Raw genomic sequence first — 25,743 nt, forward strand, 5'->3', positions numbered from 1 at the left:
TTATTAGGTCTTCCTTTTAATCAACCTTTCATCAGTGAAAAGGTCCGTCTTTACCTCTCGTAATGCTTCTGGTCTGGAAGCCTCTCCTATTTAACACTAATACAGTCACACCAGCTCTTTCCGGTTCGTAGCCTGCCCTCCCGTGTTTGGAGGGCTTGCCTTTTTTCACTCTCCCATGTTCAGCCTGTGTCCTTATCAGCTTTATTTTTAAAATAATTCTCCAAGCTCTGGGAGGACTGATCTGCACAACTGCTGAAGGATAAACTTATTTTAGTTTAGAGACTGAGAGAAAGAGAAAGAGAGAGCCCATAAGCAGGGGGCGGGGGAGGAGGGGAAGGGCAAAGGGAGAGGGAGAGGGAGAGAGAGTCCCAAGCAGGGTCCACACTCAGAGCGGAACCTGACACAGGGCTCAGTCCCACGACCCTGAGATCGTGACCTGAGCCAAAGTCAAGAGTCAGACACTTAATTGATGGAGATAACCAGGCACCCCAGGATAAACTTATTTTAAAAAGGTCCTACTTTTTTTCCTTAAGAGCCCACAGGTGCCGTGTTCGGGGGAGGGGTGCAGGACCGAGAGAGAGGGCCTTTCCTGTCTTCCAAGAGAAGGCACAGAAACTCCAAATGTTGTGCACCATGCTTCTGAGGTATAAGCAGCCAAGAGCCCCTACAAAAAAAGAAACTTACTGGTGGAAAATAATCTTCCTGATCCACACATTCACCTAGATCTAACACCCCTTGGGGCGCCTGGGCCTCAGTTGAGTGTCCAACTCTTGATTTCTGCTCAGGTCATAGTCTCAGGGTCACGAGACTGAGCCTGCGCCGGGCTCCACACTCGGCAGGGAGTCCGCTCAAGATTCTCTCTCCTGCCTCTTCCCCTACCCCATGAATAAATCTTAAAAAAGCAAACAAACAAAAAACAAACCCCTAGAACCTGTTGGTTGGTGAAGGCTCCTAAGGTCTCACCTCATCTAAATCTCTACCCTTCCACAAAGGCACATCCTTCCCAGAGTTCTCACCAAGCAGCCAGCTAGCCCGTGGGCTTGCAAAGGAATGTGTTCACCCTCCAACAGCATGCACGAAAGAACGTGCTCCTGGCCACCGAGCTACCTTCCTCCTGACAGTGTCCACACAGGACTCCTAGCCCTGTCTCAAGGGTACAAAGAGAAGCATGCCTTCTCCTCCCCACGCAGCCCGTTGGAGGTTTGAGGGCCGCGGCCCTGCCCGCTTCAGCTTGCTTGCAGACCTCTCACCAGACTTACAGACTCCAGCTTGTGGCACTTGCGTTGGGTCCGTGTTCCCGGTGTAGTGTGACCAGGGCAGGGCAGAGCAGGACCGGAGCTCCCTCCTGGACCTCTACGGTTCATTCAGCCTGAAAACTCACTGACATTTATGGTGGCCATGATTCATTCTAAACTCAAAATCTTTTGATGTTTTCCCACCTGCAATGTGAGACGCGGGTCAGCCCTTAGCTGACGATACTGCCATGTACTTGTCCCTCCTCCCATAAATGATCACCGGGCTTTACGCCTACCCGTTTAGCAGCGTGGGGCTGATACATGCTTATGCTGTTACCCTCTGGGGTTCCCGGGAGACTAAAGTAATAGACATGAAACGTGCTCCAGGAACCATAATCACGTCAAACGTGTAACATATTCCGACCTGGTTATAACCTGAGGGATCTCCGTCTGACGTGTCTGACCTTGCAGTCCAGGTAGACTGGGAGACAGATCTGTGAAAATCAGTCTTTTCTCCTGAGGTCACAGGAGCTTCTGTGGACCAGGCTTCTGGCTACATTCTCTAACGCCCTGGTTTCCTAAGGATCCCTTGTGTGCTGCTATGTGCGTGTGCTCATGTATGTATGTACACATGTATGTATGCATGCAGGTATGTATACTATGTACGTACGCTCCATCGCTTTGGGGAACAGAGTCTCAGCCACATTCTAGAAGCCTGTCTCCTGAATGTGCAATTCTAGGTGGTGGCTGTGCTGGTAACTTCTCCGTCAGACTCTGGGAATCTCTTAGTTAGATTCCCACAACACAACACAGCCTCCGAATTTACCCAGGAGGCCACTGAGGACTGCCACCAGTCCCTCCCCGTGTGGGGAAAAGGTCTCCCACACGAGCCTCGGCGCGTGGATTCTGGGGACAGGGGCAGGGAGGCGCGAGGCTCCTATGCACAAGGCGCATGTCGGTGGCATGGAATCCGGTTCTCCAGGGCCGGGGCGTTTCCAGCACACCATGCTGGCTTCCTGGCACGCCCTGGAGGGCAGCCATGAGGTGTGAGGGCCGGGGAAACTCGCCACAGTAAAGGCGATCACTCAGGAAACACCCACTGTGATCCAGGAGCTGCACTGGGTAATGGACCTGAAGTCAAAGCACGTAGCAGGGAGGTACTGCTCTGCTATACCAACCCATGGGTGTTGGGGACACGTGCCCATAACTGTCGCCATATGTATCCTGTAATATATAGCACAGTGTACATTTAAAAGGCAGAGACAGAACCAATGAATTGGAAGAACAGGGAAGCAGCCTCCAGAAGGTTTCTAGAAAACCCTTTCTACCATTATGGCTCATTGACAAGGGAAAGCAGAAACCCATTCAACAGGCAACATACTAAAAACAGAGTCCTCAGTTTTTGTTCTTTGTCTTCTAATGGCTAACGTGCTGATTCTTACCGAGATAGCAGCTAACCTGCTGCTCAATTTAGCAAGGCCCTGACCAACAAAGGATGGCAGGAGGGGTTATTTGAGTAGAGTTTTTCATAAGTGCCAAAACCGCAGAAGCATTCCTTTCACTGCTGAAAACGTCCTTGTCAGTCTGTTCGAAGAGAGCTGGAGGCAGACCGTGAAGCGGTAGCCAAAGTCACTGTGGCGAAGCTACATGGTCCCCTCCTCTACGTGTGTTTCAGTCCGTGTCACGTCAGAGTACTCGGGTTACACAGGCACAGCTCCTTCTGCTGGGGCTGGCCCTGGGTTTGCACGGAATTAGCCAGTACACTCGCCATCTTGTCTGATTCGCTCAGGAGGTACCATTCGGGGCAGAAACGATCCCAGAGTCTTCAAAAAAGATTTATTTATTTATTTCTGAGAGACAGAGAGAGGAGAGAGAGAGAGAGCGAGCGCAGGAGGGGAAGGGGCAGAGGGAGACGGAATCTCCAGCAGGCTCCACACCCAGCGCAGGGCCCAACAGCGGGGCTCCACCCCATGACCCTGAGATCATGACCTGGGCTGAAACAAGAACCAGATGCTCAACTCCCTGAGCCACCCGGGCGCCCCCAACCATCCTGATATTCTTTCCAAAGGAAGACTCGGGGGCTGAGGAGCCAAACATCTTCACAACACGTCACTTACGGCTGTGCAGGTGGAAGGAGACACTAACACGGCCCGCAGTAGCGTTTCCACAGCTGTTTCCCGTCTATTATTTTATTCTAATGGGATAATGACACACAGTGAGGTACACTGCGTGTGGATTACTGTCTCTGCAAGACAGATGTGAAAAACAACGTTCAGAAAAGAGCGTGTGCTCAAGGTCTCATACTGTGCAGTCTGAGACCACGCAGCGTTATGTGAACCCAGACCTTCCGACCCCAAATCCCGACCTTATTTTTTCCTGAACTTTTTTCACTGTGTGTGTGTGTGGGGGGGGTACACCCACGAGCCCACCTGTTGCTCCCTCGCTCACCTGCTGATCCTGAAGCTTGACCCCGACCACTCTGAAGGTGTTGCTGGCAGTGTTGTGGTAGATGTTGATGCGGCTGAATCCCTGCTGGCCGGGTTTGATCGGTACCCATTTCTTACTGGTGTCATCGTAGACCATCACGGAAGCCCGGGCTTGGCAGATACTCTGTTCGCTGCAAACCGAGAGAAAAGCTAAGCGTCAGGCTCCGCTCTGAGGCTTTCCCTTTTCTGAACTAGAGGCCAACTGCCCCTTGATACCAAGAGCATCCAACTGTCCCTGGAAGGGCTGATCTATGAGTTCTCATTCTCCAACGACCACCAAAGGAGGGTCTGTGCCAACAGCTTACATGGCTTACAAAAGACGCACAGCCTTCCTCTCAGGAAAAAAAGTGCTGGATGAGAAAGGAACTCTAATTCTAATTTGCTGACTGCCGACAACATTCTAGGCACTGTGTTAAATAAGACACTGCATTAAAGCACTTATTTGTCACAACTCAGGACAGCCACTCACTGCCCCCATTCTGTGGACAAGCAAAGGGTGGCTCAGACTCTTAGGAAGAGTTTCACGAATTCACACAGGTATTCAGGGATTACATTTGGGATTTCCAACCAGTTCTGTCTGACTCTAAAGCACATAATATTCTTCACAACATCCAGCAAAATGTTCTATTTATGATACCATGACACGATACTATCCTACAAGCTGTGCAGATATCAAATGAATAGACGACCTTCTAGAGAACCCAGCAATACAAGTAAAACTAATAGACAGCTGCATCCAACTTCGCTGAAGACATTCCCTCTGTTCAGAACATGACAGAAAAGCAGGGAAGAAACACTAGAAGCCCCCGGAGAGAGAAGATGGTCATCGTCACGATCAGTGCTACAGCTCCTGTCAGGGCGTTCTGAGGGTGTCTCAGAGCCCGCTGGCCTCTCCACTCGCATAGGAGCCAGATGGCCTAGAACGTGTCGTTTCTTAGTCTCCAGCATATTAAAGGCTCAAACTGAAAAGGTAAGGCGTGCTTGTTCTAGGTAGGCAAGCCCAGAAGAGTGAGAAGTGGTGGTTACCAGAAAGGATGGCCATATTAATACAATTTAAGAATTAGAAACAATAGGGCGCCTGGGTGGCTCAGTGGATTAAGCCGCTGCCTTCGGCTCAGGTCATGATCTCAGGGTCCTGTACCAATGACTGGTGTAGCGGGAGCCGGCTCATTCCTGCCTGACGTGCGGCTCTTCCGCGGGGCCCTGCACCAGCCTGACATGCCTCTTACTCAGCCCTGCGCCCTTCCTGCCTCCTGGCCTGGGGCTCCCCCTGCTTGCTCCCTCCGTCCTTCACGGACGGTTCCCTGTAAACCTCTGGCACGTCATCATCTGAAGGGTCTTGGCGTCTGCTTCTGGGAGCACCAGAGAGACACGGCCCTGCCATTGCGCAGGTGGGCCATGCCCATCTGGTTCTCTGTGGGCCCAGAGCCTGGCACGTCACTCACTGCAGAACCTCAGGGCCTAGAGGGGACGTTCTCCTGTCCCGTGCAGCTCGCCTTCTAAAGCAGCCCGCGTGCAGACGAAGCCTTCGACCGAAACTGCTCTCCAAAGCAGCCCACTTGGTTGCGATGTGGTTTCAGCTGTGAGGCCGTCGCCTCCCTCGTTCTGAGCGACACGGCACTCACAGTCCTTTCGTTACAGAGTGTCTGGAACAGCCCATGACAGTCCACTGGACAACTGAAGGGACTCGTGGCCCTCCCCCCACCGTTATCGACAGGACAAAGCTGCCAGTCACTCCTCCGGTGAGGCCCGCTTTGTCGCGTGCTCCCGCAGCGTCTGGGTCCCACGTCAGGGTGGCAGGTTTTCATCTCAGTCTGACAAGCACAGATGCCAGCGGGTCAAATACACTTAGTGACGCAGAGGCGAACATGACAGTTCCTCACCTCAGAGAGCTCGCAACGACCCCAAACACGAGACAACTCGTGGCACGCTTTGGTGAACTGGAGGGACTGGGGAAGCCGGGAGACTTTCTGAAGAAAACGCTGCGTGCGCTTCAGACGCAGACCTTCAGCCCCTGGCGAGCTGAGGAAGGGGATGTGGGACTGTCGGTGGGGGAGGCGCAGAGCCGGCGGGGGCCGGGAGGCCAGAACAGCGTCTGCGGGGAACCGCAGCTCCTGGGGGCTGGCGCGGGCCTGGGCTCCCATCTCCCCGGTGCTGCAGGAGACGGTGGAAGGTACCCACCACCGTGCCCGCCCCGCTACGTGACGGTGGAAGGTACCCACCACCGTGCCCGCCCCTGCTACGTGCTGAAACACCAAGAACCCAGGAACTCATTTTCTTTTTTCTTCTTTCCTTCTTTTTTTCTTTTTCTTTTTTTTTTTTTTTAAAAGATTTTCCTTATTTATTTGAGAGAGAGCAAGAGAGGGGAGAAGGTCAGAGGGAGAAGCAGATGCCCCGTGGAGCTGGGAGCCTGATGCAGGACTTGATCTGGGGACTCCGAGATTACGACCTCAGCCGAAGACAGACGCTTAACCAACTGAGCCACCCAGGTGTCCAAGAACTCATTTTCTTATTCTAGTTATGGCCACGGTTCCTTGTCGTTAACACTTCAGGTTCGAATTGAACTTGGAGTTACTTAGCCAAAATAAGAACAGGTTCTTTTTTTCCTATTTGAATGGCGCCTGTCTAGGCTTATTTTATCACAACAAAACCTAAAGGCAAGAAAATACCCATTTCTTCTACTTACAATTCACCTTGTTTATATCCCTCTGGGGATTTCTGTTTTAGTAAAATCTTTTTTTTTTTTTTTTTTTTTTTTAGAAAATTTATTTATTTGAGAGAGAAAGACAGCGAGAGAGGGAACACAAGCAGGGGGAGTAGGAGAGGGAGAAGTAGGCTTCCTGCTGAGTACAGAGCCCAACTTGGGGCTCAATCCCAGAACCCTGGCATTAGGACCTGAGCCAAAAACAGGCGCTTAATAACTAAGCCACCCAGGCACTCGTTTTAATAAAATCTTGTTTGCTGCCCAGCCTGGACATTGTCTCTGAGCTCCATCGAGACGACGGTCTTCTCCGCATCTTCCCTGGACATGAAAACCCTGTACTAACCCTGCATTTCCCTCCAAGTGGCACATGAGACACTGACGAAGCTTTGAAGAACCCTTTAGTTAGGAGCCTTAGAGGAGAGAAACTGTGATTGTGGGTCTCTTTTTCAACAAAAACTTAGAGGACAGTGTGTAAATTCATTTGTCTAGATCAGTTATCATTTGAGGGCAGTCAGAGAAATGTTTCTTTTAAAAACATTACTGGACAAATGAGTAAACCATTTATGCAAACACACACATGAATGCAAACAGGCAATCCCTCCCCCTAGCCGTCCCACATAACCGTCCGTCGCCCTGCCCGTGTGGCCTCAGAGCTGCCACCCTTCCCAGCTCTGAGGAACCCCAAAGTGCAGGAAGCCAGAGGGAAAGCTGAGGTTAGTTCTGAGGAGGGCTTCCTCTCTGACCGGCTGTCTTTCTGTGATAGAACCACCAGCTGATTAGCGGGGGGAATCAGCCAAAACTCAGTGTCTGGTTTGTTCTCTATGGTGCTGCGTCACTAGGTCGGTGGACTTTTCCTCCTGGGGACCTATAAGCCTGCTCTGAGCAGGAGGAACCACCAGAATGTCTCTCCCAGAAGAAGGTTCTTCTGGAACAAATGGTCCAATCCCATTGTCATCTGGGCTTTCGCACGGGTATTTGTGGGCACAGGAATTTATAAAAAATTGAAGCCTGCATTTCCCTCCAAGTGGCACATGAGACACTGACGAAGCTTTGAAGAACCCTTTAGTTAGGAGCCTTAGAGGAGAGAAACTGTGATTGTGGGTCTCTTTTTCAACAAAAACTTAGAGGACAGTGTGTAAATTCAACCAAGGACAGAGGACATAAGGCCAAAAAGGGAAGAGAGAGGAACGAGGCTAACCACAGATGCTTGCTGGAGAACTACGTCTGGGCCTGGGCTGGGGGCTGGGGGCACAGCACGGGGACCCCTACAGCATGGGGACCCCTCAGGCTGGAGGTGGCTCCAGCAGCCCCGGGCTGTCTCTGAGGCGTATCACAGCCCTTTTCGTTGGTCCTGGTCCTTTGGGTCCGCGTACACACCCCTTCCTCAGGAGACTGTGAGTGCCTCGAAGGTGGGACCCCGCTGTTTTCCCCTTCGTAACCCTGGTGGCTTCTATGATGCAGACACCAAGTGTGTGTGGAATGCACGATTCTGAGTGAGTGCGTTTATGACCGTGGGCCCGTGGGAACGTCCCAACGTCCCATTTACAGTGCCACTCGGTTTATTCTCAGACAGCGAGCAGCTGCCACATAAAAGCATCTGTTCCGGCTTCCCAACACGTTGTCTGTCTCAAGACGCCCGGGATCTGAGGTGCTCACCATGCCCAGTGCTGGGGAGCGGCTGCTTCTGCAGGAGCCCTCGGCCTCACCCCCCTGCACGCCCAGGCCTGGAGAGACTAAAGGCTGTTCTGGGCGAGGGTGGGCTGCTCTTCCCAGCCCCTCTGGCCGAGGAACCACGTGCCCTGTCCTCAGATCTCTCCTGCAGGGCCAAGGATTGTACCTCCCTGTCCCCCAGCTCCGCCAGAGCCTCTTGCTCAGCCCTGATGTGGCTGCCCCCTGCAGACAGATCAAGTCATCACACTGTCCCTCTGTCTCCCCAGCAGGACTGGGGACAGGGTCTGCCTGGGGCTACGGGTTTCCCGGGAGGCAGGTTATCTGGCACATCACGGGTAGACCGGGGTCAGCGATCACCCTCCTGGGAGCTCCTTCTTCATCTTTCACTCAACAGCCGTCACAGGGTTAAGCACCCAATAAGCACCCATGAACGTGAGTTTGGCTGATGTGAGTCCGTGTGAGCAGCTGCCCACTGCTACCCCCGCTGCTCCCTCTGGCTCTTCCTTCTCTTCCATCAGGCTCCTGCCTGCCTGCTTCCCCCATTTCTTTGCCACTTGCTCATGCTCCAGGCCCCTCTGGAACCAGCTTTCTGTCCCCGACGGACACTTAAACAGCTCCGCGCAAGGTCGCTGGCGCACACTTCCCAGGGCAGGCGGCTGCTCTGGAGTTCTCAAACCTCTCATCTCGTACTGAACAATGCTGCGACAATGTCCATAGTTTTGAAGATGTCTCCTGCTTCTGCCTCTGCATCTTCCCTGGCTCCCGCTTCTCTCTGGTGCTTCTTGAAGGCTTCTTCGTTCGAGGTTTTCTACTCGCCACTTACAGGACGGGTGCTTAAAAAGGGGGCCACAGAAAGGCTTAACGAGTCTAAGAACTCCCTGAAATTATTTGCAAAAGTGAGTGTACAACTTTTTCCAAAGTAGGTTTTCACCGTGTTCTCAAGGGGCCGTTGCTCCAAACCAGACTGTAAAACCACTTTAAAGATTTTATTTATTTTTTGACAGACAGAGAGATCACAAGTAGGCAGAGAGGCAGGCAGAGAGAGAGGAGGAAGCAGGCTTCCTGCTGAGCAGAGAGCCCGATGCGGGGCTTGATCCCAGGACCCTGGGATCATGACCTGAGCTGAAGGCAGAGACTTAACCCACTGAGCCACCCACGTGCCCCGGTAAAACCACTTTAAATCTTGGTGCTCCCCAATGTGAACCAGTTAGTCTTTCTTCTCTTTTCACTTTGCACTCACGGTTCTCAAAACTGTGTGCAGCGGCGTGAGAATCAGGTGAGGTGCTCATTAAAATGCAAATTCTCAGACCCTTCCTCCAGAGAGCCTTCCCGAGCGTTAGCACTGAGAGCAGTACCGGGAGCCCTGCAGCCTACATCGAAGACTAGGGTCCGATCCCTGCTCTTGGCAGCCCCGTGGGCCCTCACACTCTGTGCCTTGCCCACCTTGTTCAGGACTCACTGTCCCCATTCTCCATGGCCTCGCTGCTCCAGGGCCTTGTGCTGTTCCCTCCGCCTGGGATGCTTTTCCTAGCCTAGCTTCCCAGTAATTCCTGCTCAATCCTACAGACCTGAGACCCATGTTACTTCTGCTAGAAAGCGCTCCTGGAAGCCCCAAGCTCAGGTAGATGGTCCTTCGTGGAACCCAGTTGGCATATCCTATGCCTTGGCACAGAACAGGTCTCACGGCAGGGGACGTCCAACAGCCTTCTACCTTGGGTCCCTCTGCTGGGCATGAGTGCCACCAAGGCAGGGACCATTTCCTCAAGACAGGCTTCCCTGTGGGGTGGTCAAAGGCTTAGTCCACAGTTCTTGTCCCGCCTGTTTACCTTGGGTGTTCCAGGACGACAGAGCAAATTCCTTGTGCTCTCCGGACACTGGGCTGCCCACGCTGTGCCTGGTGCCAAGTGTGAGGAAGGGCGGTCTGTCCATGGCCCAGACGGCAGCTTGGCGGTAAAGCCAGGTCTGATGGCGAAAGCATCCTCCTGACGCTGGGCCAGATAAAAGGACTTGCCAGAATTACTCAAGAAACTGAAGAAGAAAGGAGTTCCCTCTGCCTAAGGTTTCTTCTCCCTCCTGTGTCCACAGGTCTGCGCCTCACCTTTTCTTTAAAGCTCGGGCCAAGTGCCACGGCCTTCAGCACACATCTGGTTCATTCCCGTTCACTTGGTAACTAGGAAGGGAACAGCAGGATGTAAGTCTCTGGGGAGGAAAAGAACATGTCCGCGTCCCGAAGGGATTGCAGTCTAGCAGGAAACATGAACACTTACGAAATGGGCATGCTAATGCCGTCACAGGGAAATCACGGGGTTCTGCCGGAGGAATTCTCTTCCGTAAAACAGAGCCAAGAAAATGGAGGCATCTTTCTCTGTGCAGGTGCCCAGTATCCAGTACAGTCCGCGTGCTCAACACGTGTGCGTCTGCCCCTTGGCCCCCTTGTTGGCCTTGTGTCCTCCGATCACGTCCAAGCTTTGCCGATAGCTCTTTGGCTTATCTTCCTCCCAAGCAGAGCTGCTGAGGGCAGGCCCCAGGGTGAGCCATCAGCTCCCGCATGGCCTTCCCGATGGAGTCCAGGGCCACGGCCCTCGCGAGCCCAGGCTCAGCAGCCGCTGAGTGAACTAGTTAAGTGACGAGGGAACAGGGGAGGCCAGAGAGAAGTGGCCACAAATAAATGTTCCCAAAGCCAAGCAGAAACAGAGCCAGACTCTGAGGTGGCTGGTAAAGTCCTGACTTGTTTGCTTTCAACATGAAAGTGATGAAAGTGGACCTGAAAAGCGGGCTGAGAATCATCCGGAAGGAAGCCCCTCAGCCGGCAGGAGGGCAGCCGCCGCGGGAGGTGGGGGCCATGGAGACCTGTCTGGGCGCTCTGGCGTGCGAGGCTCCCCCCAGCAGCACGGCGAGGCGCAGAGGGGACCGTCCTCTCCTTCGTCACCCTCTCTCTCTGAAGCACGAAGTGCCCCTCCTGCCCGATGTGCAGGTCCCTCGTGTCAAAGCCCGTGTGATGTCATGGGATACTCAACGACCCTCATGAGCAAGTGATCACCTTTGTCCCCACGTTACATGAAGTGACTTGTCCCCAACAACAGGCACCACTAGCTCGGACCCCGTCTTCCTCCCTTCTCTGGAGGCCTCTGCTTCTGGCTTCTAGGGCCTTACTCGCTGGGTGCTCCCACTCACCCTTCAACTCTGCCTCCACGAACACACGCCGCACCCCTCGGCCCTCGCTTGCTGGGCCGTCTGCTCCGGGCCCCACCAGCAGAGTGCAGGCCCCCTACCCGCTCCACTCCAGTCCCTCTCTCCAGGGCCACCGCTGGCCTTCCATTGGCCAGAGGGGACAGACTTGCCCTCGTTCTAGTCCTCTTGGCCCCTTGCTGCACCCTTCCGTTGGCTGCCAGTGCTAGCAGCTTGGTTCATTTCTACTCTGCCCCTTTTCTGGCCAGTCGTTCCCAGTGAACAGGGGCAGAAAGGAAAAATCTGGGGGGCTGGTGTGAGCCAGGGACCAGAGAGGTATCAGAAACACAGGCCAGGGGCATCAAGTCACACTGTCCATCACAGAGACGGTGTGGGGAGTGAAGGGAGCCCGGGCCTGGCCTGTCATTAGCTGGGACCTGGCTTCAGGGGAGCACACGCAAGGCTCTGGGAAATGAGGGGCGTGATCTTTCTTGACTAGGTTTTCAGTTTCTTGGAGCTTGGATATGTCTGAGGAGATAAACCGGAGCACAGTTTACTAACATGATCGGCCCCCAGCTACCATCTTGGGCGAGCAAATGCTGGCTCTGATAATGGCACGCCTGTGTGAGCGGAGACTTGGGTGGAATCAGCGTGACATGCCTCTGTACCCACACGCGGAGCTGGCATGACCCCTTATTCTGTCAGTCTCTACAGAGGAAACCAAGGTCTCCAGCAGGTTCTTCCCTGTGGCCTGGAGAATCACCTCGGGTGTCCAGGCGGGACTTGGGCTGTCAGGTTCTGTCCTGTGGAGCGTCCAGAGCTTGGGCTCATCCCCAGGAGGGGCCCCGCCAGCCAGGCCTTGATGCCAGGCAGCTCAAATGCCCTGCTCTGCCGGGTCCCTCCTCCGCCTGTCCTCCGTGTCGTCTCCTGACAGCCATCCCTTCCCGCTGAGAAGGAGCTGCTTCACCTTTCCTTACGCTACTTATCACTGTACTGAAGGTCTGCTGGTTTTCTCTGTCCCCCATGAGGATAGTTCTTTTTTGGTTTGTTTTAAAAATATTGTTCATCCCGGTAGCCCCAGTGCTTGTGACTAATGATTGCTCAGTAAACACCTTCGGATAAATGTCTGCTTTAGCATTTGCCTACACCGCGATGTCTCAGTTCGGTGACCGAGGAACACAGGGACTTGGAATCACAGCTTTGTCAGAGCTGAGAGATAATGACAAGTACTTTATTCAGATGGAGGAAACAGGCCTGGAGAAGGGGAGTGTTTCTTAGGGTCCTGTACTGTTACGTGGAAGGGCCGTGTCTAGACCACAGATCTTCCTTTCTGCCATACAACAGGGCTTTTCTGCTTTACTTAGTAAAGCATTTTTACCACATGTGACTTATCTGTTCTATGGTTTTGTTTTTTTTCTGAACCATTTGAAAGGTGCAGATACCGTGATACTTCAATCCTAAGGTTTTTTAGCACACATTTCTTTAAAATAAGGACATTCTAATGTATAACTTAAATACCATTATTACATTTAAGAAAATACTTTACTAATAGATAATACAGAGCCCACCTTAAAGTCACCCAATTTCCCCCCAAATGTTGGATTTGTAGGGGTCCATGATCTACCGCATGACACTGGTTGCACTGTCTGCTTTTTCTCTCCTAAGCTAGAATGTTAGGCCATTTTCTCTTTTTCATCGATGTTGACTTTTTTGTGTGAAGAGCTCAGGCCAATTGCCTTGTAGGCTGTCCACGTTCTGGACTGTTTCTCATGACTGGATTTGGCGAGAACCCAGCACAGGTGATGGTGGTACTTGCTGGACCCCAGCCCAGCAGGAGGCACCCAATGCTAGTGGCCTCCTCTTCCAGACGCAAAGTGGATTAAGGGAATGGCCGCCAGATCTCTCCAGTGGAAAGGTGCTTTCCCCCCTTGAGAATTAGTCAACCATTCATAGGGTGGCTTTTTTCCTTCTAAGTGGCAACAGGCTCGAAATATGTTTAATGTTAGGTTCTCAACTTAAAATGTGTATTCTGAAATATTTCATACCTGTGAGAAGTGGGTTCCCACAATCCCACCACTCAGTCTGGGAGGTGGTGTCACCTCAAGTGAAACCGGGCACCTTCTCCCCAGATCTCAGGGCCCCTCCTCTCCCGCAGGCGCCGCCGTCTTGAACTGGAGGCTGGCCGATTCTGCGTGCGCCTCCTGCAGCTCACGCTCATAATGGGCTATTTTACAAAAGAGGTTCTCGAGACTTTTTTGTTACAGGACCGCTTTACGCCCATAAAAACTACTGAGGATGCCAAAAAGCTTCTGTTTACATAGCTTAAGTAGGTATGTAGTCACCACAGTTGAAACTAAAACTGAGAACTTTCTAAAACACAAGAATGCACAAGCACCCATTTCATTACCTATCACAGTGACCATATCAACACATGTCATGTAGCTTCTGGAAAGTTCCACCGTGCATTTGTGAGATAAGAGTGAAAAAGGCAAACAATGTCTTAATGTTATTATAAATATAGTTTTGACTCACAAAACCCTAAAAGGGTGGTTCTCCTGACCACATTTGAGAACGGCTGAACTACGGGAACTAAAACAGTGGGTGAGGCCTGCATGTTTTCAAACGCAGAAACTCAAATGCTGACTGTTTGTGTCAGAATGAAAGGAAGGCTTTGGCTGCATGAAGCCTGAATTCCGCGTGAGCCCAGACATCTTTCCTTCCATCCGAACTGGTTGGGGGGATCAGCCTGCTCTGTCACCTACCATCGAGATGTTTGCCTTTTCTCTGCTATAATGCCACTGGCCCAGATGCTTGGACAGCTGTTCTCCACTTCTCTGCGGAGTCTAGTGGAATCTGGAAAAAACACTCCAACCAACTGTTGCGAGAGTCTGACATTCTCAGACAGAAGCTGTCTCACACCCACTTCCCACACTTTCTTTCCAGGCCACCAACATAACCCTTTCTGTGGAGAGCCGCCCGACAGTCCATGAGGACACTGGGGCCACTCAAACCTCAGAAATGTTTATAAATTCCGGTACATGCCTGTGTCCTCGCAGTCTGTGATTCTGCTTACCTGTGGAACGGGTTTCAACATAGCCTTGGGGCAGCTGCGGAGATCTGGCTGGACCCAGGACTGGGGCAGTAGGCTCATCTCCAAGGATAAATTGATAGCTGAGGAATGAGGCCTGGCTGAGCCCCAGCAGATCCCCCGATCATTAGCATGGCAATTGGCTCGGTTCATTACACACCTGAGCAAGCGCAGGGACAGGCTGAAAGGAGTGACCCATGACCTGGGTGCGCAGTTGCCGAATGACTGACAGACACAGGCGCAGGGTGCCACAGGAGGGCACAGGAGGTCTCTGTGTCTCTCGTGGATGAATGGTGTGAGATCAGAGACTGCAGGATAACAATCATTAGGAGGCCTTGGTCCTAACCTTGACTCTGCAATTCGGGGTGAGTTCCTTCAAGAGGCTACAGCTAAGCTTAGCTTTTGAGAACACGAGATCTGGTTTCAAATCCAACACTGTCAAGTGAGACCACCGTGACCTAGAGTGAGTGACCTCTTTGCTGAGCCCTGTTCTTGCCTGCCAGCTGGGACCAACAGTACAACACCTCAGAGGATGAGGATTAAATACAGCATATATCACAGTGCCTGGCACGGAACACTCTAGAAAGGAGAACTGTTGTTCTTTTTTGCCTTTCTGGGTTCAGCCACCAAAGTAAACCACTGGATGAGACTGGCTGCCAGCCGTCTTCAGCCCAGGACACCCGAGGAACACCACACACTCTCATGAGAGTGGCCCGTGTGGTAATGTGTCTCAGCTGGAGGCACATCTGATTCTTTGGAACAAGAGAAGTCAGAGAAGTTTCAAAAAGCTCTCCAAGTGACCCAGCTACACGCCCCCGGGAGCAGCTGCTGAACAGCGCGCTCTCCGATGGCCCGTCTGACTGTAAGCTCTGGACTCTGACTCGCCTGTGACGACAACATATTCGGGAAATGCTCCTCTTAGAGGCAGTCTTCAAGCCCTGCTGTGGAGGCAGAGGTGTGGGTCGGACCTGGGCTGTGTGAGGCTTCTCAGACCTTTACGCATTCAACACTGAGGGCAGTGGAACAAGGGGCAATCAGCGCACCCGAGCAGCCAATCGGCTAGCAACTGGACAGAGAGCCTTGGTGCCTCCACCACCCGAGAGCGAGAAAAACGTCTGCTCTCTGGCCTCTTCTCCACCACGCCACGGGGAAGCTGCACTGAGGAGCTTCGGTAGGCCGGGCATCCCCAGCACACACATCCAACGTAGTTAATTAAATCCAGCAACTCGATAAATGTAGCAAAACAGACAAGAGCCCCTCCCCTCCTGGAACTTAGATTTTACAGGTGTGGAGAGAGAGATAAAGTATTAAAAATAATAAATAAGTTATGTAGTATGTTGGAAGCTGATAAGCCTTTAGAAAAAACCAAACACCAACGAAACACAATGAGGACAAGAGGGAGGCCAGGGAAGGGACTGAAATTAGCGGCTCCACCAGAAAGGGGCAGACACATTCTCTCCCGTGACCCTTCCTGCCACACTCTGGAATCAGCGGGTTCCCACTCAGCGCAGACTCGTTCGACCACCATTTACTGGGAGCCTGTCTTGCACAGGCTCACAACCCCCATGGACCCCCCAGCTGGCACTCCAGCTGCTTACATGGCGCCCCCCACCCCCACCGTGGCAAGGGAAACCACAGGCCACCTGAGTCTGGTTTGATGCACTTCCTGCACACCCACAGGCGACCCAGCGGGGTGTCCTGGGGGCCGCATCTCCACGGTGCATCCCGAGCCCGGCTCTTGCTCCCCACCTGCACTGACTGTCCCCTCCCCAGCCCCAACCGCCCCCTCTCACCTGGACTGGACTCTAAGCCCGGCCGGAGGGCTCCCTGCCTCCGCTCCTGCCACAACACAGATCATGAGCCACCTGAATGACTGTTCTCAGTCCTCCATCGGATGCCTTTCCCCGTGCTTACCACCCTCCAAAAGGTTTCCCACGACGCAACAAACAAAATCGAACCCCCTCACCAGGCTTGTGGGCTCTGCATGAGAAGGCCTGCCCACGTCTTGGCTGGTGTTGGCCTTCCCTCTCCCCTGGTTCACGTAGCTTCAACCTCCCTGTTCTTTGACCCCTGACCTCACCGAACTCTTCCCGTCGGGGTCTTTACACTTGCTGTCCCTCCCTATATGCCCCCCCCATGCTTCCATCTCCAGAGTTTTGCACGGTGGCTTCACGACGTCACAGCGGAGGTATTTGGATAAAGGTCCCCCACCTGGGCGCTGGGTGAGGCGACGGCCTGGTCATTTGCAACCAGCCTCTAGTGCAGTTTGGTGTTTCTGTCTCTGGCTTACGGTTTCTTGACTGCGTCCGCTCCCTACCCTGCCCCCAGTGCAGTTTCAGAACAGGACGGTCTTTCTCGTTCCCCTGTTTTCCTGGCGCCTGGAGCAGCCCCTGGCTGACGCTGACTGGGATGCTTGCTCGGTGCCTTTTTCTTTCTTTCTTTCTTTTTTTTTTTTTAAGATTTTATTTATTTATTTGACAGAGAAAGAGATCACAAGCAAGAGGAAAGGCAGGCAGAGAGAGAGGAGAAAGCAGGCTCCCCACCGAGCAAAGAGCCTGATGCGGGGCTCGATCCCAGGACCCTGAGATCATGACCTGAGCCAAAGGCAGAGGCTTAACTCACTGAGCTGCCCACCTGCCCCGCTCGGTGCCTTTCTGAAAATCATGCACTATCCTTTGGAGTTCAACTGAGGTCCCACTTTCTCCTCAAAGTCGGTCCCGACAGCCCGAACGTCTCAACTCCTGCTGTTCCTTCCGTCTACACTCATCACTGTGTGTGCCGTGTGGCGCTGGGGACTCGCGGGCTCTCCACTCCCGAGTGCTGTCCCCCTGACCCTGTGCGTCTCTGCATGCCCGAGCAGAGCAGCTCTCAGTGTGGAAGGGCAACACGGAGCCAGCAGCCAGAGCTCAAGGCTATGTTTCCCAGCAAGTCGCTCCTTCTCTGCCTTGGTTTCTTCCTCTGTGCAATGGAAGCAAAAACCCAAGCCCCGCTGCCCTCAGGACTGCCGACAGAACGAAAGGCAAGGCTGCCAGCGTGTTCTGGGCGGGCCGGACACTGCCATGGGCTCCGTGCACTCCCGCTCCCAGCCCATGGCCAAGTGCTCGGGGAAATGCTGCTTGGCTTCTGGGTGGCCACAGTGGGCACTAGAAGAAGTTTCCATGAACCAAAGGCCCTGTGGATGCCTGCTACAGGCACGCGGGTGAACGGAATCTAGATGTCGTACCCCGTTAGGTCAGCAGCAGGAGGACCAAAAAGCCTGCAGGTTTTCCAGTGGCTCTGCTCGTGGCTACTGACGCTGCCCCGCCGGATGGGTGTGGGCAGGCCGAGCAGGACCCCAGGCTTTCCGCCTGGCTGGGCCACCACCTCCTTCACCAGACCGGTCTTGCCAGCGCTCTCTGCCTCAGTTTCCTGATCTGTGTACCTCAAAACAGACTCGCTAGGAAGTATCCAGACTTCAAGACCAACATTGCCAATACACGTTTTTTCCCCTCAAAGAGATACTGAAGAATACTTTACAAAGATAAAAAACAGTTAATTTGGCTGAAGTGGAGGGTAAGAGGCCCAAAGCACCACTGACCTGGTAGCCCGACTGTGGGTCGGCTCTAAGGGCCCTTCAAGATGGAGACTCTAAGACTCTTACTATTTTCAAAAACCTTAAAAAAACCTGTTTTGCTTCCTCCCCCTTTACTTCGGACTCGTTTTTCTGCAGCGGCAGTGGACAGGGTAGAGTAAACTGCCTGAGCTTTTCACACTGTAATTCACAGCTGAGAACGACTCTGGTCCTCACCCACTCTGGAAGTGCACACGCCTTTGAAATCAAAGTATTTGGTTCTCCACAGATCCACCCACAAGTCCTTCGGAATTATATGAAAATTACTAAAGTGATAGAAAACCGGCTGCAAAGGAGCAGGAATAAAGCCAACGACAAGGAGACAGCGTTTCCCAGGCCCTGGCGACTCCGGGCCAAGAGGAAAGCACTCTGACAGGCTGGCCGAGGCTGCGATGCCCCCTCACCAAAATACCTGCTTGGAACAGAAGACGTATGGGCCACGATCCGCTTGCCGCAGGGCCAGCTCTATTAGCTCACTGCCAAACGCTTCCAGAACGCCTGTGCGGCACCCTGGGAAAAACGCAGGGCGGCCGTCCTGCGACCCTAGGCCAGCGCCTCTGCTTTCCAGAGGCTGGCTTCTTCCTCCTCAAAAGCCGAGTGCTGATACCTTCCTGATCTACCGACACGGCCAACAGAACCAAGTAAGGAAACCAGTGAAGCAGCACTTTGTACAGCGAGGGCGACACAAAGTTAGTACTGAGTTAATCAAGTTGACACCCCAAGTTCCCGGGGGACAGAATTGTCTTATCACCGACCATGTTTCCTGGGGTCACAGGGTGGGGAGAATCACAGCTGAGGTGTTACCCCAACATCAGAGAGAGTGCCCACAAGGAGACACACACAGTGTGGCCTGGCTGTCACCCGCGCACAGCCGGAGTGGTGGGAGTCTGATGGCCGATGGCCTCGGTCACCAGTCTCTCAAGCAGGTCAGGACTCTGCTAGTCAGTTCCTGACGTTTCCTATAAAAAGGAACCTCAGTGATTCCCTCTTTGCCCAGTACTCAGGGAAAACAACCTAAGAGAAGAGCCCAGGACCTCAGAGCCAACCACAACCCCCTAGATGGTTCAGAGCCCGTGTATAATCCAAGGCAGCCGTCTGACTTCTGAGCAGTGCCCTCAACACAGAAGCCATTACAGATCACAGACATAGAGGGGCATGGGCCCATGTAATGACACACCAGCAGATGGAGAGGGGGTGGGCTCTCTGCCTAACTTGCCCTGAGACCCCAGGTAAGTCCCTCCCCCTCTGGTCCCTGATCTCCCCCTTAGTATAACAAGAGGGTCTGGGATGATTTCTATGGTCCCTTCAGCTCTACACGATTGTGAGTCTAGGTTTCCTCTTGACATTCCTCTGTCCCCTTTTTGGTCCCCATACTCACCCCGTGGCCATGGCTGAAAGGCTTAAGCACAGGGAACCCTGAGGAGGTGAGTCCTGTCCACCCACAGGCTATGCCGATCAGAGGACCACAGACCCTCGGAGGGCAGCTACTTGATTTTTAGACTCTACTTAAGACCAAACAGGAAAAGGAAGCTGAACCAGAGACAAAGGGGAAACAAACCCCAGTTACAAACTGAAACCCAGGGAGAAGAGACGAGAGGCTCAGAGTGCAGAGCCCCCACCTCCCGGCGTGGGCGGCTGAGCCACCACGCCACCCCACGGCACTCCCATGGGCCATGGCCCGGCCTTCAGCCCTGAAGCAAGGCTGCAGCCGCCGGCTGGGGCTGGGAGTGGGACCTGCGGTGGTCCCCACCTGCCCCCTCACCTGCTCACTGCCGCCCTGCTCGGCCACAGCCGCCTGACAGGCCTGGGCCTAGCTCTTTCCACCTGCTACAGAAAGCGGGGGTGGGGGTGGGGTGGGTCCCTGTGGGCAGCTTCGTGGAGGCTTTTGTGAAAAGCCTCGGAGAGCTCAGAAGTGCCCTCCCCGATCCTCCGGAGAAGGCAGGCCGCATGGCGATGTTTAGGGACCTGCTGAACGTTTACTGTTGACTCTGGTATCAGTTGTGCTCCTCCAAGCGGAGACGCTTGTCTCTAATGCGGAGAGCTCCGTCCGCAGCTGAGGGCCTGCCAGGACAGGCGCAAGGAGCCCCGGAAAGCTGGCTTCGTCACTTGCTCACTGCGTGACCCTGGGGCGTTGGCTTCCTCAGCTGTGGGGGGGCTCGCGGCCCCGACCCTGCCCGCCTCCACCGGGCTGTCGTGGACAAGAGGCCCATTCCCAGTCCCTCATTCAGGCCTGTGCTCAAACCAGGAGACGGAATGCCCAAGAGGACGGCAGTCTTTCAAGTCCTGGGCGGGCTTTCGGAGTCTAGAAAGGAAGACACTGCAATGCTAGTGAATACATGTGTTAAAATGCTATCACTGGTTCAGGGAAAAACAGCTCCACAAAGGAAGGAAGGAACAGCTCTCAGGGACAGCTGACAGCACTCTGGATGTTGAACGTGTCTCGCAAAGACAGGTCCTTCCCTCTGAGCTCTGCTGTAGGGGCAAGACACAAATTTTGACATAACTGTGCTTTTCATTTTCCTTGACTTCAAAATATTTTCTCTTTTTCCACAGGACTTCTTTTATCTATGGGTTATTTAGAAGCATTTTAGTTTCTGTTTCTTAAACACCTGTTACTGCTATTTATTTCTAATTTAATTCTATTGTGGACAAAGAACATACTTAGCACAACTTGCTTTGTTTCTCCAGGTAGGCTTTCAATCCTTTCAGATTTATGGAGACTTGTTTAGTGGCCCGGCAGGTAGTCTACACAGTGAATGTACTGTGTGCACAAGGACGTGTGTGCTAAATGTGGGTACAGTGTTCTAAAAGTGTCAGGTCAGGTCTAAGTCCTTACTGGTTTACTGATTTGTTTTGCCTAATGGTTCTGTCAACTGCTGAGAGAAAGGGTTAAAGTCTCCAGCTGGTGAGAGTGGATTTGTCTATTACTCTCTTTAATTCTGTCCATTAAAAAAAATTTTTTTTAAAATTTATTTGACAGAGAGAGAGAGAAAGAGAAATATCACAACTAGGCAGAGAGGCAGGCAGGAGGTGGGGGGGCAGGGTCCCCGCTGAGCAGAGAGCCCGATGCGGGGCTCCATCCCAGGACCCTGGAATCATGACCTGAGCTAAAGGCAGAGGTTTAACCCACTGAGCCACCCAGGGGCTCCCTAATTCTGTCCATTTTTACCTCATGTATTTTGGGGCTCTTGCTCGGTACATAAACTTTTATGTTATTGTATCTTCCTGATGAACTGACCCTCTCATCAGTATGAAATGTCCCTGTTTATCACTGGTATCATTTTTGTCTTTAAATTTACTTTGTCTGGTATTAACGTAGGCATTTGGGTTTACTTATTACCTGGTGTATCTTTCTCCACCCCGTGCTGGTTTTCTGTTGTTTCTGTAACAAATTACTGTGCACTTAGAGCTTGTAACACAAAGTTAGGACCTGAAGTTTTGTGAGATAATAGGGTAAGAAGTCTGACATAGATCCCAAGGGTCTCACTGAGCTAAAATTAAGGCGTTGGAAGCACCGGCTTTCCTTCGGGAGGCTCTGCAGAATAATTCCTGGCCTTTCAGCCAAGGCCCCCCCCCCCCCTTCCTCATGCCCCCTCCTCCACTTGCGAACTGTAGGACAGTGTCACAAGAACTCCTTCTCCCACCCCAAGGTCTCTTCCTGACCACAGCCAGCAAAGGGTCTCTCCCCTGCTGGCTTCTTCTTGTCCTTGTCACATCTGGGTTTTGTGGGGGGGGGAGAAGGGCTTTTATTTTTTCCACCCTTACTGAGGTATAACTGACAAAACTGTATTGATACGTATAATTTATATTTGAGGTGTGTAACTATGACATGCTCAAGGGTGGTTTTCTTTGTATTTTCCCTGTGAGGGGGATTTCTTGGATATGTAAGTTAAGGTTTTTAAGCAAATTTGGGAAGGTTTTGGTAATGATTTCCTCTAGCATTATTCTTCTGCCCCATTTCCTTTCTCCTCTTCCTCCGGGATTCCAACCACACCCATCATCTTGGTATCATCCCACAAAGTCACCAAGGCTTTTAATTTTTTTCAATATTATTTCCCTGGTTTGCAGAATAGGTGATTTCTACTGACCAGTATCCAAGTCCACTAGCCCTTTTTAAATACAATCTCTGATCCACTTTTGATCTCCTGTGGTAAAATTTTAAAATTTCATCTCTAGTACCAGAATTTTTGTTAATTTTTTTTTACCATTTCCATTTCTCTGTACATTTGCTTACTTTATCCATCTTCTAAGTCTCTGAACATATGTATAATAGCAACTTGGAAGTACCTGCCTGCAAACTCAAACTTCAGAGTCACTTTAGGGTCTACGGATTGCTTTTCCCCTTCAGTAGGGGCCACACCTTCTGACTCTTTCTATGTCCACTAATTTATGATTGTATATTAAGCACTGTAATGTCATAGTGCGGAGAGTCTGGGTAATACAGTCTTTAGAGGCACTGAATTTGCCCTGGCAGGCAGGTAAATTACTGGCAGATTCTTTTGGTGAAGTCAAGTGTGTATTCTTTTTTTTTTTAAAGATTTTATTTATTTATTTGACAGACAGAGAGATCACAAGTAGGCAGAGAGGCAGACAGAGAGAGGGGAAGCAGGCTCCCCGCTGAGCAGAGAGCCCGATGTAGGGCTCGATCTTAGGACCCCGGGATCATGACCTGAGCTGAAGGCAGAGGCTTTAACCCAGAGTCACCCAGGCGCCCTTAATTTTTTTAAATTAATTTGTAAATTAAGGCGCCCTTAATTTTTTAAAGTCTTTTAAAATTGTATTTCCATTTTGAACTTAGCCCCAGGGTATGGCCCTTACTCAAGGGCACAGTCCCCACTCTACGGTATGGCTGCTCTGGGAAGTTAACTGGACGCTTGAGGACCTCGGTGCGGTCTCTTCATTCAGGCGACTGGACTCTCCTAGGTTTCCCAGCACTGCATGAACTTGGCATCGCTATTCAGTCCTCAGCCCTACAGCAGGTAACCTGTGTCAGGGCTCACAGACAAGTCTCATTCCACACATGCACAGCCAGCCAGCCCTCAGCCAACAACCCAAAGCGAATCCCCACACAAAACTCTATCCTTGCTCCTACCACAAGGGCTCCTTTTCTCTATTTCTTTGTCCTGCAACACCCAGCTATTTTGGTAGCCTAGAATTCCATTATCTGCCATCTGAGCTCAACTTTGAGCTTGAGCCCCACCATTCTGTGCCCAAACCAGAAAGAGGCCCCAGACAGAAAGCCAGAGCCATTGTGGAACTTATCGTGTTTCTTGACTCAAGACTAAGAGCCCTGTGCTACCTATCAATGCCTGAAAACAGCAAGAATTTAATATCTTATGTGAGTTTCAGAATCCGTATATTCAGGTGCTTCATACATTTTGTTCAGTTCATAGTCCCCCCCCTCCTTTTTTTGGTCAGGAGAGTAAGTCCACGATCATTCCTGTGTCATGGTCTGAAGCAGAAGTCAATGATTATTAAACTACCAAAGGGTATTCTCTTTCACTTTCTGAGCATTTCCTGAAGGTGCCAGCCTGCGTGTCAACATCTTCACTGTAAGAAGATGCCTTTCCCTTCCATCCACGGTCCTCCAGGCATGTTTCTACTGACTCTTCTTGGCTTCCGTAGATAGAAAAGAGGTAAGAGTGACCCTTCTGAGGGCATTCTTTTAACCCTGTCATCTAGCTTTAAGAATGCACTTATGTAAATTATGAGGACTAAGAAGTATGGAAAGATTTTCCGCTGGGGTGTTATGAGATACGGATTTTAGCCCATGCTCTATTACTGATATCCCATACATCCTTGGGCATTTATTTCCCCATTCACAATCCTGGTTTCCTCATCTGTTCAATGAAAGGAATGTCCATATTCATAATTATGAATGCAGGTACAACACCAATTCCTAACTCAATAGTGTCAAGGCAATAGAAAATGTAGGAAAAATAGGACAGGCACTGTTAACATCTGAAGAACCAGTCAGTGAGGGTGTGAAGTGATGTCCTGTTTAAGGCAGCACCTTATAACGTTACTATGACTTGAGCTCATCACTCAGTACACGCTTCAGGATGCAGCAGGTGCTAATGCTGACTGCTTGATGACTACGCGAAGGAATGAATGGGACGGTCTCACGCAGGATACTAAATGCTAAGGCATTTGGCTCTGCATCTTGAACATAGTAAATGCTCAGTAAACGTCAACTGTATTGGCTTGGATGGAAAGAGATGTTTCCCATGTGTCTAGATCCCAAGAGAGAGAAGAATGGTTGATGACAAATCAGGGAACCACACTACAGGACACTTTACTTAAGAGATCAAATTCAAAGGCTTGTTTTGTGGCTTGGGGGAGTCACCTAACTTCCGTGGATCTTTGTTTTGTTTTTCTGTAAACAGACTGTTCTCTCTTCTACTCTCTTGGTGTGATGTCTGAGTGTAACATGGTCTTTGACTAAGAAATACAGAAAAAAAATTCTGCTTCCTAATACTAGTTTTTCATGAGAATTTGTGTCAAAAAAAAGACAAAAAGACAAAAAGACAGTGTTCTGAGTAGAAGGTCCTTGTGTCCTTGGAGTGGAGGACAAGGGGACGGAGCACAGAACTAGTTACCATCAGTGACACATAATGAAAATCTCCCAGCAATGCTGCGTGACCAAAGGCAGTCACACCTGGCTTTGCCCTTCAAGTCCCAATTTACATATCACCTCTTCAATGAAGTGTTTATCGGGCCCCAAGATAGACAACGTTATTCCTGCTGTGGTGTTTCTCCTGCAGTTTGTAATATTATCCATTTAATTGTCACAGATGATTGTTCTTTAGGGAGGGGCTACCACATTTTGTTCATCTTTTATCACCAGTTGCGCTCAGCACAATTCTTGGGATACATACTGTGTGTTTAGAATATTCGTTAGGCTGTTCTGCTGAAAAGACCGGTACTCAGGAAGTATGTGAATTACTATTACTATTGTACAGAGAGGGTACTGACATGGTCTTGTTTTTCAAATGTCAGCATCTGGAAAGGGAATGCTTGAATCTGCTCTGCAATACAGGGTACTCTGCCCCAACTTCCATCGCGACCAAGCTCCTGGCGAAACTCATCTGCAGCATAAACAGACATTACCAGCCAAGTCAACTGAATGTTCCAAAGAAATGATGATGAACTCACAGGGGAAAATCAGAACATCTTTGAGAAGTGCAAGCACTATATAAGACTCGGAAGAGAAAGAACAAATGAAGTAACCTGTGATATATAATAAGAAATACATTTTGATCTCTGTTTCTGAACACAGATTAATGTCATTGTGGGTGGCAGCAATATTTTGTGTCCGGGTCTTAGTCTATAAAGGTGACCGAATGATGACAATGCCACCAAAAGGAAAGTTTAATGTGACTCTCAGCTCCCCCGTGAAACAAGAGGCATGGTATTAGGGAAGCACCAGTGTTGTCAGGAGGCAGGAAGGAGCAAGGGGAAAGAACAGGCCACAGCCATTCTGGGGGTTTCTGGGGGAAAGGCAGGGCAGGGTAAGCAGATTAGAATTGCTAGTTTGAATAATTCCCACAGGCCAGAGGGGACAGGGGCTGTCCCTAGTTGTTCAGGGTAGTTTCGGGCAGGGGAAGTCCTGGCCTGGGGACTGTGAGTCAGATGAGGGAGGGGGTGGGGATGTGACTGGGAATGGGTCGGCTCGTACCCGAAATGGGGTCCCCCTAACAGTTTACTGTCTATAGGAATTAGCTAGCTCGGTGAGCCTCTCCCTAGGTAGCAAGGTTCCCCAAAGATGTCAAAACATTAAA

At 51.4% G+C, this 25,743-nt stretch overlaps 1 protein-coding gene and 2 long non-coding RNA genes across 7 annotated transcripts in view; 1 reads left to right on the plus strand and 2 right to left on the minus strand.

Moving 5' to 3' along the window:
- EVL (Enah/Vasp-like) overlaps positions 1 to 25,743 on the minus strand; it is a 140,588-nt gene that overhangs the window by 48,344 nt on the left and 66,501 nt on the right. For 3 of the 5 annotated variants that reach the window (XM_082737686.1, XM_082737684.1, XM_082737685.1), the window contains exon 2: positions 3,684 to 3,852. In XM_082737686.1, coding sequence (XP_082593812.1) covers positions 3,684 to 3,852 — 169 coding nt within the window. Of the gene's footprint in view, positions 1 to 3,683; positions 3,853 to 19,340; positions 19,568 to 25,743 lie in introns of those variants that run through there. The other 2 variants (XM_082737687.1, XM_082737688.1) reach the window with 2 other exon arrangements.
- On the minus strand, positions 3,853 to 14,260 carry LOC309868172. Its single transcript, XR_014313546.1, has 2 exons — positions 6,892 to 14,260; positions 3,853 to 6,769 (listed from the first exon to the last, which is right to left on the minus strand). It is a non-coding gene; the product is annotated as an uncharacterized lncRNA (long non-coding RNA).
- On the plus strand, positions 23,398 to 25,236 carry LOC309868168. Its single transcript, XR_014313542.1, has 2 exons — positions 23,398 to 23,598; positions 24,962 to 25,236. It is a non-coding gene; the product is annotated as an uncharacterized lncRNA (long non-coding RNA).

The sequence above is a fragment of the Mustela nivalis genome (genome assembly GCF_964662115.1).
Source record: "Mustela nivalis genome assembly, chromosome: 6".
Lineage (NCBI taxonomy): Eukaryota > Metazoa > Chordata > Mammalia > Carnivora > Mustelidae > Mustela > Mustela nivalis.